Source organism: Cotesia glomerata, linkage group LG5, assembly GCF_020080835.1.
Source record: "Cotesia glomerata isolate CgM1 linkage group LG5, MPM_Cglom_v2.3, whole genome shotgun sequence".
Taxonomy (NCBI): domain Eukaryota; kingdom Metazoa; phylum Arthropoda; class Insecta; order Hymenoptera; family Braconidae; genus Cotesia; species Cotesia glomerata.
Window position 1 is genome coordinate 22,544,581 of NC_058162.1, and position 13,380 is coordinate 22,557,960.

General features: G+C 28.7%; 1 protein-coding gene across 3 annotated transcripts; it reads right to left on the reverse strand.

Moving 5' to 3' along the window:
- Positions 1–42: 42 nt before the first annotated feature.
- Positions 43–3,973, reverse strand: LOC123264974 (ADP-ribosylation factor 1). Of its 3 annotated transcripts, none has more exons than XM_044728528.1 (5): positions 3,823–3,973; positions 2,907–3,080; positions 829–938; positions 584–709; positions 43–410 (listed from the first exon to the last, which is right to left on the reverse strand). In XM_044728528.1, exons 2-5 carry the CDS (start codon positions 3,052–3,054, stop codon positions 246–248), a joined length of 549 nt encoding a protein of 182 aa, XP_044584463.1. In that variant the 5' UTR covers positions 3,055–3,080; positions 3,823–3,973; the 3' UTR covers positions 43–245. The 3 variants fall into 3 exon arrangements, with proteins under 3 accessions (XP_044584463.1, XP_044584464.1, XP_044584465.1); XM_044728529.1 differs by lacking the exon at positions 3,823–3,973 and adding an exon at positions 3,669–3,686; XM_044728530.1 differs by lacking the exon at positions 3,823–3,973 and adding an exon at positions 3,326–3,343.
- Between the last annotated feature and the right edge of the window lie 9,407 nt (positions 3,974–13,380).

Here is a 13,380-nt window from a genome sequence, read left to right on the forward strand (position 1 = left end):
AAAAAAAATTATATTAACGCGTCAATCATAGTCGTATTTTTGTACTCTCGAGAGGGCACATGTGAGCCGTTGATTTAATTTGTCTGTAATTTTTTTATTTATTTTTTTTTGTTGTTGATTTTTTTTATTGATGTTTTAAATCGATTTTTATTATTATTATTTTATTTATTAGCTTGTTTGTTTTTTTTTGTTAAGTTGGCGATGATTTTAGCAACAATTTTTAGTGTTGACGGTATCATCGTTGATTAGCGGTTTGCGTTTTTCAGTTGATTGGATAGCCAGTCAAGACCCTCGTACAAACCGTCTCCGCTTGTGGCACACGTTGCCTGGATATACCAGTTACGGTTGCGTAACGAGTGCAGCCCTAATTTGTCTGTTATTTCGGCGGCGTTCATCGCATTTGGCAAATCCTGAAAAATTTTTCAATTATTAATAAAAATCTTTACTTAAATTTAAAGAAAAAAAAATCAATAGCTTCAGATAGATTGTGTTATTGATTATAATTATTAATAGTTTTGGTTAAAATGGCGGGTTTAATAATTAATTCAAAGGTTATTTTTAATTTATAGATAGTGATACTTACTTGTTTGTTAGCGAATATTAAAAGAACAGCGTCTCTTAATTCATCTTCCGCTAACATTCGCATTAACTCTTCACGTGCTTCTCCAATACGCTCTCTATCATTACTGTCAACTACGAAAATTAATCCCTGTAATAAGATTGACATTTAATTTATTAAACACTTGGTAAAAAACTGGTTACTTGTTACTAGTTATTAATATTTTTTTTTTGGTTTTGATTAGTGGAAATTTAAAGGAAAATTTTTACCTGTGTGTTTTGGAAATAGTGTCGCCAGAGAGGTCTAATTTTATCTTGACCACCCACATCCCATACAGTGAAACTAATATTTTTATACTCGACTGTCTCTACATTAAATCCTGAAATCACAAAATAAAAATTGGTGAATGATATTGTTAATTTATACGACGACGGGCAAAGTTAAAAGAAAATTTTAAAAAAGTAAAAAGAAAGTCGAAAGATATATTTAATATATTTATATAATTATGTAAAAGCTTTGTAAAAGACACTAGTCATGCAAATAAAATCCTGTTATTATTATATTGTTAATTTATTGAATTATAGTTTTTTATACAGATATTTTTGTTTTTTTTTTTAATAAATAAAAAATAGAATTTTTTTAAATTAGTGGAATTTATTTTGAAGAAATTAAAAAAAAGTTGATAAATTATTTTTAAAAGAATGATTTTTTTTTTTTAATTTCGACAAATTAAAACTAACTTAAATTAGTAAAAATTTATAAATTTTATATTAACAACAGAAAAATTTATAAATTGATGAGATTAAAGTTAAAAAAAATTTAATAATTTTTTATTTTGATGAAAATTTATTTACAGAATAAATTTTCTCAAATTTTATGTGTTAAATTATTTTTGACAGCGATGTAATTAAAAAAAAAATTGATAAACTATTTTTAAAATAATGATTTTTTTTTAATTTTGATAAATTAAAATTAACTTAAATTAATAAAGATTTATAAATTTTATATTAAGGAGAAATATTTAATAATTTTTAGAAATTTTTGATTTTTATGAAAATTTATTTACAAAATAAATTTTCTCAGATTTTATTTGTTAAAGTATTTTTATTGATAGCGAAGTAATTAAAAAAAAGAATTGATAAATTATTTTTAAAAGAATGATTTTTTTCTTTTAAATTTTGACAAATTAAAAAATTTATAAATTTTATATTAATGACAGAAAAATGTACAAATTTATTTATTGTAAAGCAAAAACAAAAATAACAGTAAAATTTAACAAATTCGATAAAATTAAAGTTGAGAAATATTTGAAAATTTTTAGAATTTTTTTTATCAAATAAAAATTATAATTTTAAAAAGTAATTTTTTTAATTCATAGTTAAATTTTTATAAAATATAAACAAAAACATATTTTTTTTTAATTATAAAAATAAATTCATCCTAATTACTTATTTACAAGAAATTTCTCATTCAAATAATTTCCTCATATGTTTATAAATTGATAAAAATGTTCACGATAAAACTAAATAAAAAAAATACTGAAATAATCAATAATCATTTTTTTTTTAATGAAAATTAATTTAGAAGATATTTAATCTATTTAATTTCTTCATCAAATAAATTATAGTAAAAAAAATTAGAAAAAAAACTTAAAAATTTAAAAACAAACACATAAACATTAACAAAAAACTTAAAAATTAAAATAAACATAAAAGTTAAAAATGCAATTTTTTAAAAATAATTTTTTAGAATAAATTTGTTTATTAAAAAAAAAATTAAAAAATGGTCAAGTGACTGCTAACTTTAATGTCATTTTTTCTAAGCTACCAATTTTTCATATTTAAAAATCATTTAAAAAAAAAATCATGAATATTAGATCTATGTCATTTTTATAAAAATTAAAAACCATTTGACATTTATGCATGTAAAAAAGGTATCAAAATGATGAAAATTAAGTTAGCCGACATTTAAAAATTTTTAGATTTTTTTTTATTGAAAAAATTATTACGAAATAATAAAAATTTTTTATATGTAAAATTGAAGATTTATAAGTGCAATTTTTTAAAAATATTTTTTAATTATAATTTAATAAATGAAAAAATTAAAAACGTCGGACAAATTTAGTATTATATAAAAATGAAAATTAAGTTTGCCGAAATTAAAAAATTTTTAGAATGTGTTTTATTGAAAAAATTATTACGAAATAATAAAAATCTTTCATATGTAAAATTGAAGATTTATAAGTGCAATTTAAAAAAAATATTTTTTAGTTATAATTCAATAAATGAAAAAATTAAAAACGTCAGATAACTTTAGTATTATCTTAAAATATCAAAAAAATAATTACCTATAGTTGGAATCGTCGTTACGATTTCACCTAATTTTAATTTGTACAGTATCGTAGTTTTACCAGCAGCATCGAGACCTACCATCAAAATTCTCATTTCTTTTTTACCAAAAAGGCCTTTAAACAATGTCGCAAACATATTCCCCATGATTATGACGTTAGATATTTAGGTACCTGTAACAATAAAATTACATTATAAATAAAAATATTAAACTAAGACTAAATAAAAATATTTTTTTTGATAATAATTGTCAAATGAAGCGAGTAAATATCACAAATAAATTAATAACAAAAATTGAAATAAAAAAAATATTAAATAGGAAATGATGTTTGCAGTCGCGTCATCACGATAAACGTCTGGACAGCGTGGCCTCATAAAAAATAATCTCGTTAAAAATTTTCCGTAAAAAATCACCCACTATAAAAGAAGATCCAGTTAGTTGATTAAAATAAGTAACTGATAGTAGTTGGATAAAAAAAAAGTAAAACAGCTGGATTAGACAGGGTGTTGGTGACAAAAGGGCTCGCGTGCGTGGAACTTTAAATAAAACAGAGAAATGCCGATGAATCACCTCGAGTTTTTATTTAAAATCTCAATATCGGGAATAAAAATAAAAACAAATTAATAATTGACAAATAGTAAGATAGGCTGGCAGCCTCGAAAGTAAATAAATAAAAAATTTATGATTATTTATGAGGAATATTAACCGAGGAAAATAAATTAAGAGTCTTGTCAAGCTGTCGAGGGTAGTTGTCTGTCACCTTGGGCCGACTCCGATCTGAGGCCGAGCAATTGTCCGAAATGCCTTCTTTACCTAAATATTCCCGAGCAATACTGTTAGTGACAATTATTATCTGGTTATTGTATTAAGAGTTATTTTAATTATTCATTAATATTAGCACTGGTAGTACTTACGTAGCACTAAAAAATACTATACTCAGGAGAAACGATAAAACATAAAACCAACACTCCCGACAAAGTTCCGTATGTTAAAATGGCGGACGTATAAATGGATCCAATGCTTATGCCACGTATAGGGCGACTCTCAATCATTTTCATTGGTTAAAATTTTGTCACGTGACTGTTTTATATATTAAAATTTTTAGGCAGGTTTCGTCAAGCTACCGCTAGAAGACACCACTGATTCGGGATATGTCTTTTAAAAGTATACCACTTACTTTTACTATCGAAATTTTTCTCTATCGATACTGATTTTTATATCGACTTTTTTTTAATTTCAAAAAAAAATTTTTTTTTTCATCAATTTATTTAAGGTAAAGTACCCAGTAGTTGAACAAGTTTCAAAGTAAGACTTATTTGACTCTACTTTTAATATATTAAGATGTAATTGTTAGTTCAAATTAGTGATTTTCATGAAAATATAAACAATTTTGAATTGATTGAAGCGCAAAATAACAAAGATAATTGATTATTTATATTTTGACAACGTTTTTAAGATAGACTATGAAAGGAGTAGTAGTTGAACAATCAATTCTGACAAGCCGCAGTAGTTGAAAACTCCGAGAGCAGTAGTTGAACTAATAAAATATATGGTAATAGGCACAGCAAAAATTTTCAACGTTTTATTGAAATATCAAAAGAATTATAAGATATTGTTGATTAATATTAAAAATAATACTATGAATATTTGATATGTTCATTTAAAAATGAGAAATATTTGTATTTAATTTTTCAATTACATTTTTTATGAATACCAAAGCAAATTTTCAATTATAAATAAAAAAAAACTCAATTCAAAACGTTCAATAATTTTTAACTACACTAATTTTTAGCTATGAAACTTATTTAATTTGCTGTAATTAATATAAATCACAATGTTGATGACTAGTCTATAAACCTATTAGAAATTAGAGTGCTGTTAATATTTGTGATTTTCATGAAAATATAAACAATTTTGAATTGAAGCGCAAAATAACGCAGATAATTGAATATTTATATTTTGACAACGTTTTTAAGATAGACTATGAAAGGAGTAGTAGTTGAACAATCAATTCTGACAAGCCGCAGTAGTTGAAAACTCCGAGAGCAGTAGTTGAACTAGTAAAATATATGGTAATAGGCACAGCAAAAATTTTCAATGTTTTATTGAAATATCAAAAGAATTATAAGATATTGTTGATTAATATTAAAAATAATACTATGAATATTTGATATGTTTATTTAAAAATGAGAAATATTTGTATTTAATTTTTCAATTACATTTTTTATGAATAACAAAGCAAATTTTCAATTATAAATAAAAAAAAAACTCAATTCAAAACGTTCAATAATTTTTAACTACACTAATTTTTAGCTATGAAACTTATTTAATTTGCAGTAATTAATATAGATCACAATGTTGATGACTAGTCTATAAACCTATTAAAAATTAGAGTGCTGTTAATATTTGTGATTTTCATGAAAATATAAACAATTTTGAATTGAAGCGCAAAATAACGCAGATAATTGAATATTTATATTTTGACAACGTTTTTAAGATAGACTATGAAAGGAGTAGTAGTTGAACAATCAATTCTGACAAGCCGCAGTAGTTGAAAACTCCGAGAGCAGTAGTTGAACTAGTAAAATATATGGTAATAGGCACAGCAAAAATTTTCAATGTTTTATTGAAATATCAAAAGAATTATAAGATATTGTTGATTAATATTAAAAATAATACTATGAATATTTGATATGTTTATTTAAAAATGAGAAATATTTGTATTTAATTTTTCAATTACATTTTTTATGAATAACAAAGCAAATTTTCAATTATAAATAAAAAAAAACTCAATTCAAAACGTTCAATAATTTTTAACTACACTAATTTTTAGCTATGAAACTTATTTAATTTGCAGTAATTAATATAGATCACAATGTTGATGACTAGTCTATAAACCTTTTAAAAATTAGAGTGCTGTTAATATTTGTGATTTTCATGAAAATATAAACAATTTTGAATTGAAGCGCAAAATAACGCAGATAATTGAATATTTATATTTTGACAACGTTTTTAAGATAGACTATGAAAGGAGTAGTAGTTGAACAATCAATTCTGACAAGCCGCAGTAGTTGAAAACTCCGAGAGCAGTAGTTGAACTAATAAAATATATGGCAATAGATACAGCAAAAATTTTCAACGTTTTATTGAAATATCAAAAGAATTATAAGATATTGTTGATTAATATTAAAAATAATACTATGAATATTTGATATGTTCATTTAAAAATGAGAAATATTTGTATTTAATTTTTCAATTACATTTTTTATGAATAACAAAGCAAATTTTCAATTATAAATAAAAAAAAACTCAATTCAAAACGTTCAATAATTTTTAACTACACTAATTTTTAGCTATGAAACTTATTTAATTTGCAGTAATTAATACAAGTCACAATGCTGATCACTAATCTATAAACCTATTAAAAATTAGAGTGCTGTTAAAATTTGTGATTTTCATGAAAATATAAACAATTTTGAATTGAAGCGCAAAATAACGCAGATAATTGAATATTTATATTTTGACAACGTTTTTAAGATAGACTATGAAAGGAGTAGTAGTTGAACAATCAATTCTGACAAGCCGCAGTAGTTGAACACTCCGGGAGCAGTAGTTGAACTAATAAAATATATGACAATAGGCACACCAAAAAGGCTGTGTTACAGGTCTACTCATAAAATCTCTACTCACAGCCATCAACGACATCTGCATTCAATTACATTTTTATTCAAAGTTATCTTCATTCAGTCACAACTTTATTCGTTTAAATCTTTACTCTGATTCAACTTTATTCAATATTATTTGCCTTCAGGTAGAACTTTAATCAGTTACAACCTTACTCAAATTCAACAGTAGTCAATTACAACTTTGCTCAGTTTCAATTGTATTCATTTTCAAGTCTATTCACAGAATTTTTAACTCAGTTACATCTCTATTCACAAAGAATTTATTCACTTACATTTGTAATCATTTACAACTGTACTCACGTTCATCTCTACTCACAAATTTACGGTTAATTGATAAAGTTAAAATTCGTGAGTAGAGATGAACTTGAGTACTGTTGTAAATAATTACAAATGTAAGTGAATAGATTCTTTGTGAATAGAGATGTAACTGAGTTAAAAATTCTGTGAATAGACTTGAAAATGAACACAATTGAAACTGAGCAAAGTTGTAATTGACTACTGTTGAATTTGAGTAAGGTTGTAACTGATTAAAGTTCTACCTGAAGGCAAATAATATTGAATAAAGTTGAATCAGAGTAAAGGTAAAATACAATAGTTCAGTATCTAGACAATTTATTTTCACGAGTATCAGGAATGCATAATATAAATAAATTGTCAATTGACTTAATTACGTTCGAATGTAAAATAAAAGATAAATCAAGTGGATAATCTAATCAATTCAAAATAAAACAATGGAATTTATTGATAATATCTTTTTTGTAGAACAATCTTACATAATATTTTTGTTTGAATTTATGTAAATGATTGCTGGTGATAATGCTATAGATACCATTCGACTGAATTATTCTCACATGATTCAATTTTCCGGTAACTGTTTTACAGAATTCATCAGTACATCTCTTACTTAGAATATTTTATTTAAACATGTTTATCAAAAAAATTATTCAAGGCATATTTATCGCAATCATACCTCAACTCATTGGAATACAGGTATTTCGAAAATCGTTTATTTAATTAAATGTTAAATTATCTTCTATATCTTTGTGTTCTTACAGAATTAAATTTTTTTTTGTAGAAATTTTCGGAAAAAAGATAATCATTTTCCAAAGAAATTTAAATATACTTAATTTTTACGTAAAATTACAATAAATAAAATATTGGGCAATAATAAAGTTTTGTTTTTTATCATTTTCTAGGGTGTCGTTGAAATCAATATAGAGGATGTACTTTATCCTTTTTTTAGTGAAGAATATATGACTGATCCAGATACTTATATATATGTTAACAATGAAGTGTTTGTTAACTTATCGATAGTGAAACAATTACCACCAGAAACTGAAGTAATGAGTGTTTTTATCATATTATTTATAATAAATTAAAATAGTTACTATTATAGCTCACTTTAGGAACAACTTTGCGATCAAATCTATTTTTCTCTATTTTGTATTTATACACTGAAAACAAGTTTTTGTCATATCAACCGCGAAAGTTGGATTTTCGAGCAACACACAGACGGTGCAAAGAATACGATTTCTGACAATCTATAGTTTAGTTAATTTTACCTCGCACTAGTATCGAAAAGTAACTTCTCTCTCTCTCTCTCTCTCTCTATCTGTCTCTACATTTCTGTACAACTATACGCTAAAATACGCTATAGACGAGTCGAATTATCTTTTAATTCAACAAACGTCCGCTGAGTGGAGTAAAAATCGAAAAAAGAATCTTAGCGACAGTTGAATCTTGTAAATGTAAACAACTTCAACATATCGCGTGCCTAATGCCAAAAGAGCGTATAAAATAGTATATTACACACCTAGGGAAGTAAAATAAGAAATGTCTCAAATTACATGTGATTTAACCCGTCAGCACTCACGTTATAAGCATTTTGCTCACGCTCGATTTAAAACAATGAAAACTTTTTCTTTTCAAATGGAAAGGGTAGATGAAATTTTTTCTACCTTCGAGTAATTTTACCTATTTTCAAATTATGAACTTTTGAAATGCTTTAATATTATATATGTTTTATAAAAAAAATATTTTTCCCATGCGCCTCGGAAATTGTGAGCATTCTTCTCATCACGAGATTATAGGTGTAACAAAAAAAAATTTACTTTCGGTAACGTTCGGGCTAGTTCGTGTATCTTCGTAACTGTATAGCTGCCCGGCCGCATGCAGATTAAACGTGAGCAAATCTCTCATCACGAGAGTAAATATTACCGAAAAGTTCACGTGAGTGCTGACGGGTTAAGACATTTCTTACTTTACTTCCCTAGGTGTGTAATATACTATTTTGCCATTCTTTTTAGAATTGCTCGAAACGTAAAGATCTGCAGAAAAAAAAGTTTTTGACGTACTAACGCCAAAAGGGCGTATCTTGATATACGCCCTTTTGGCTTTAGGAAATTATCGGTCTAAAGCCAAAAGGGCGTATAAAAAAAATCAGGGTTTTTCATAATTTCGAACAACAGTCTTCAAAATTGTCCGGAGAAAGTTTGTGAAAAAATATTTTGAAAAAGTCAACATTTTCGATAGTAGTAAATTTAAATTTTCATCATTTTGGGCACTCCAATGATTAAAGAAGCATATAAATTAAAAATTTTTTCGCGTACTAAAATTTTATATTTTTTATAAATTTCCTTCTTATTCGTTGCATAAAATTGTAGTTAAAATCCATAATATGTATATGGGTGATTCTCTATAAGGACGTCTTAAATCTGTACAAAATTGTCCGACCAAATTATTTTTGATTTTATTAGAAAAAAAATTAACAAGAGCTACAAAACTATCAGCTTAATCATAATAAATAAACAGCCGAATTATTTTTTTTTTTTTTCGATATTTGTGTGTCTTTTGCCATATAACATGACAGGGGACTGTTTGTCAGGGGACTGTTTTTTTTTATCAAATTGAGAAAAATCAAGCAAACTATTTCAATGCATTCAACTTTTCAAGTTCTCAATCAATGTTTACATTAATTAGAATAATATTAAGACTTATAGATCCAATTTTATAAATAAATTATAAATGAAAATAGTTGCCAGGGGACTGAGTTTTGAAGTGGTCCAGACACATATTTCCAGCACAAGCGGTGCTTTGACACTAAATAAAATGGTGATAAAGCGCTAACAGCCTTGTGGTTATTAACTTAAGGCTAGTTAGATCCTTATAAGCCTTACAAAAGGTAAAATAACACGCTGGATTTTTTTTTTGGCTATGAACTTCTGGTAGGGGACTGTTCTTAAAATGCCTGGGACAAACTTTGGTTTAATGAATTTAATGAAACAAGTTCATTTTCGGTACTTTTTATTGAAGAAGATTGTTAGTTAACTAATTAAGTTTACAAATATTATGGACCAAATGATATATTATGGACGAATAAATTAAAATTTAATCTTAAAGTTTTAATTTTGGGAATGGGACAGCCCAGAGGACTGTTATTTCGGTGGTTTACGAATTTATAGCAAAAAAACCAAAATTTATTTCATTTTATTTTTCAATGCTCCAAATAGAAATGTTTGTTTACTTTCGTAACAAATTTTTTTTAGTAACAAAATAACAATTTTTCCAATAAAAAAAATTAGGAAAACGGTTGACCCTAAAGGCCATCCCTGCAACTTCCCGCTCATTTCATACTTAAGCGCACAAACCTACACTTATTACGTTTTTGAGCTCTCCAAGCTCAAAAATATAATTTTCGTATTATTTTGAGCTCTCCAAGCTCAAAAATCTGCTAGAAGTTGAATAAAACACTATTTTTCGAATTTTTAAACCGCAATAACTTTTGAATGAATGAACCGATTTTTTCGTGGTTGGTGGCATTTAACGCAGTTTTAAGCCTCATAAAGACTCATAAAGAACTTTTAAGTATAAATTGATCGAACAAGGAATTTCAAAGTAGTTCCCAAAAAACGATTTTTTCGATTTTTTTTCGTTAACGATAACTCACGAACGAATAAACCAATTTCGACCGGGTTAGCGGCAATCGACCTGTTTTTTTTTATGTTAAGAGCTGATTAGTTTTTAGAATTGATCGGTCAAGCCGTATAAAAGTTATTCCAAAAAAACCACATTTCAAAAAATTTTTTTTGCAGTTTTTTTGAGATTTTTCAAAATCTACTGGTTCGAATCGATCCAAATTATGCTCAAAATCTGAGTTTAGTCAAGCCCTTTCGAATGGTGCCAACCGCGATGAAATCGGTCAAGCCGTTCAAAAGTTATGAGAGGTTTACATACAGCCGTACACACACACACACACACACACACACACACACACACACACACACACACACACACACACACACACACACACACACAGACAGACATACGGACATCATCGCGGAAACATTCGGGGAGGCTTCCTAGGACCTCAAAACGTCAACTTCCGTTGAAAACTCGATTTTCGAAAAACGGGGTGAAACCAATACCCGACCAGAAATTTAAGTTCGGCGGTGGTTCGTTTCGAATTAGGCATGCCGAATTCCAAGTTCGCGCCGAACCAGGAAGCCAAAGTTGGCCCACGTCCCGGAAGTAACGCAGTCGCGAGTTTGGGCCTAACTTGGCTTCCGACTTAGGCGGTGGTTTGGAAACTACACTTGCTGGTGACTATCCAAGCCTCATTCGGTCCGAATTTGGCTACCTAACTAGGCAGCAATTCAGAAACTAAATTCGCACGGAAGAATCCAAATTGAATCCTTTTTTTGTTTTTAGCTATTTTTATTATAAAGCAAAAATTAATAATAATGAATGCTTATTTTTTTTAATTTACTTTTTAAATTTTAAATATAAATATCGACTTTAGGACAAAATTTTTTAAATATTAAGTAAACAAAAATTTTTTTTTTTTTATTTAGTATTATTTTTTATATTTTCGGTCATTTTTTCGCTTTTTTAGGGTTTTTCTTTACTATGAAGAAGTTTTTTTGATTGGTCGATTGTATGGGTCAAGGGGGGAGGAGATGATGGAGTTAGATACATTAGTCACACACAACACTTAAATTTACCTCACACTCGCCTTAAGAATAATTATAATTAATAATTATTAATTATTAAAAATTTTACATGTCGAACGCGAGACTCGAACACTGTACCCGACGCACGAGAGCCCTATACCATACCGCGACGCTACGCCGATGATGAGCGACCTCTTGCCTCAAGATACTTATAAGCCCGACACTTCGGCAAACATTCGGTTACCGTTGCAACGGTCGAGTTAGGAATTCCGATATTATACCTAAGTGAGGACTTGCCACAGACTTACCTAGTCAAGTTTCATTTTGATAGACCAAGCTTCAGAATACAGGTTGCCGTTATTTCATAACAGTTTGGCAATCCATGACATACCGAACTTAGGCATTTCCACTGTTTTGCCTAAAGAAGCTCGATCGTGGTATGCCAAGTTTCGGTAAACCTTTGGTTACCGTTATTTCATAACAGTTTGGCAACCCATGAAATGCCGAACTTAGGCATTGCCATAGGTTTTCCGAAGTGAGTCCGAACTTGGTGAACCAAACTTCGGTAAGCTTTTGGTTACTGTTATTTCATAACAGTTTGGCAATCCATGATATACCGAACTTAGGCATTTCCACAGGTTTGCCTAAGTAAGCCCGAGCTTGGTGAACTAAACTTCGGTAAGCCTTTGGTTACCGTTATTTCGTACTAATTAGGCAATCTATGATATCCCGAACTTAGGTATTGCCACAGCTTTGCCTAAATGATCCCGAGCTTAGTGAACCAAACTTCGGTAAACCTTTAGTTACCGTTATTTCGTACTAATTAGGCAATCCATTATATGCCGAACTTAGGCAGTGCCAAACTATTACGAGATTACATCGAATGTGGAATTCTTTTGGCATACCAATGTTCGGCTTGCCTAATTTAAAATAAATAAGATCCGAATTGGGCTAGCCAAAATTCGGAAAGCCAACTTCGCCCCGAACTGATTTTTCGGCATACCTCACTAAAATTCTAGTCGGGTAGTTACTGTTCGGTAAGCTTTTGTTTACCGTTATCTCGTATCAATTTGGCAATTCATGGCGTACCGAACTTAGGCATTGCCACAGGTTTGCCTAAATGGGCCCGAGCTTGGTGAATCGAACTTTGATAAGCCTCTTTGGTTGCCGTTATTTTATAACAGTTTGGCAATCCATAACATACCGAACTTAGGCATTTCCACAGTTTTGCCTAAAGAAGCTCGATTGTGGTATGCCAAGTTTCGGTAAACCTTTGGTTACCGTTATTTCATAAAAGTTTGGCAACCCATGAAATGCCGAACTTAGGCATTGCCATAGATTTTCCGAAGTGAGCCCGAACTTGGTGAACCAAACTTCGGTAAGCCTTTGGTTACTGTTATTTCATAACAGTTTGGCAATCCATGTTATACCGAACTTAGGTATTGCCACAGGTTTGCCTAAGTAAGCCCGAGCTTGGTGAACCAAACTTCGGTGAGCCTTTGGTTACCATTATTTCGTACTAATTAGGCAATCCATGACATGCCGAACTTAGGTATTGCCACAGGTTTGCCTAAGTGAGCCCGAGCTTGGTGAACCAAACTTCGGTAAACCTTTGGTTACCGTTAACTCGTACTAATTAGGCAATCCATGATATGCCGAACTTAGGCAATGCCAAACTATTACGAGATTACATCGAATGTGGAATTCTTTTGGCATACCAATGTTCGGCTTGCCTATTTTAAAACAAATAAGATCCGAATTGGGCTAGCCTAAGTTCGGAAAGCCAACTTCGCCCCGAACTGATTTTTCGGCATACCTCACTAAAATTCTAGTCGGG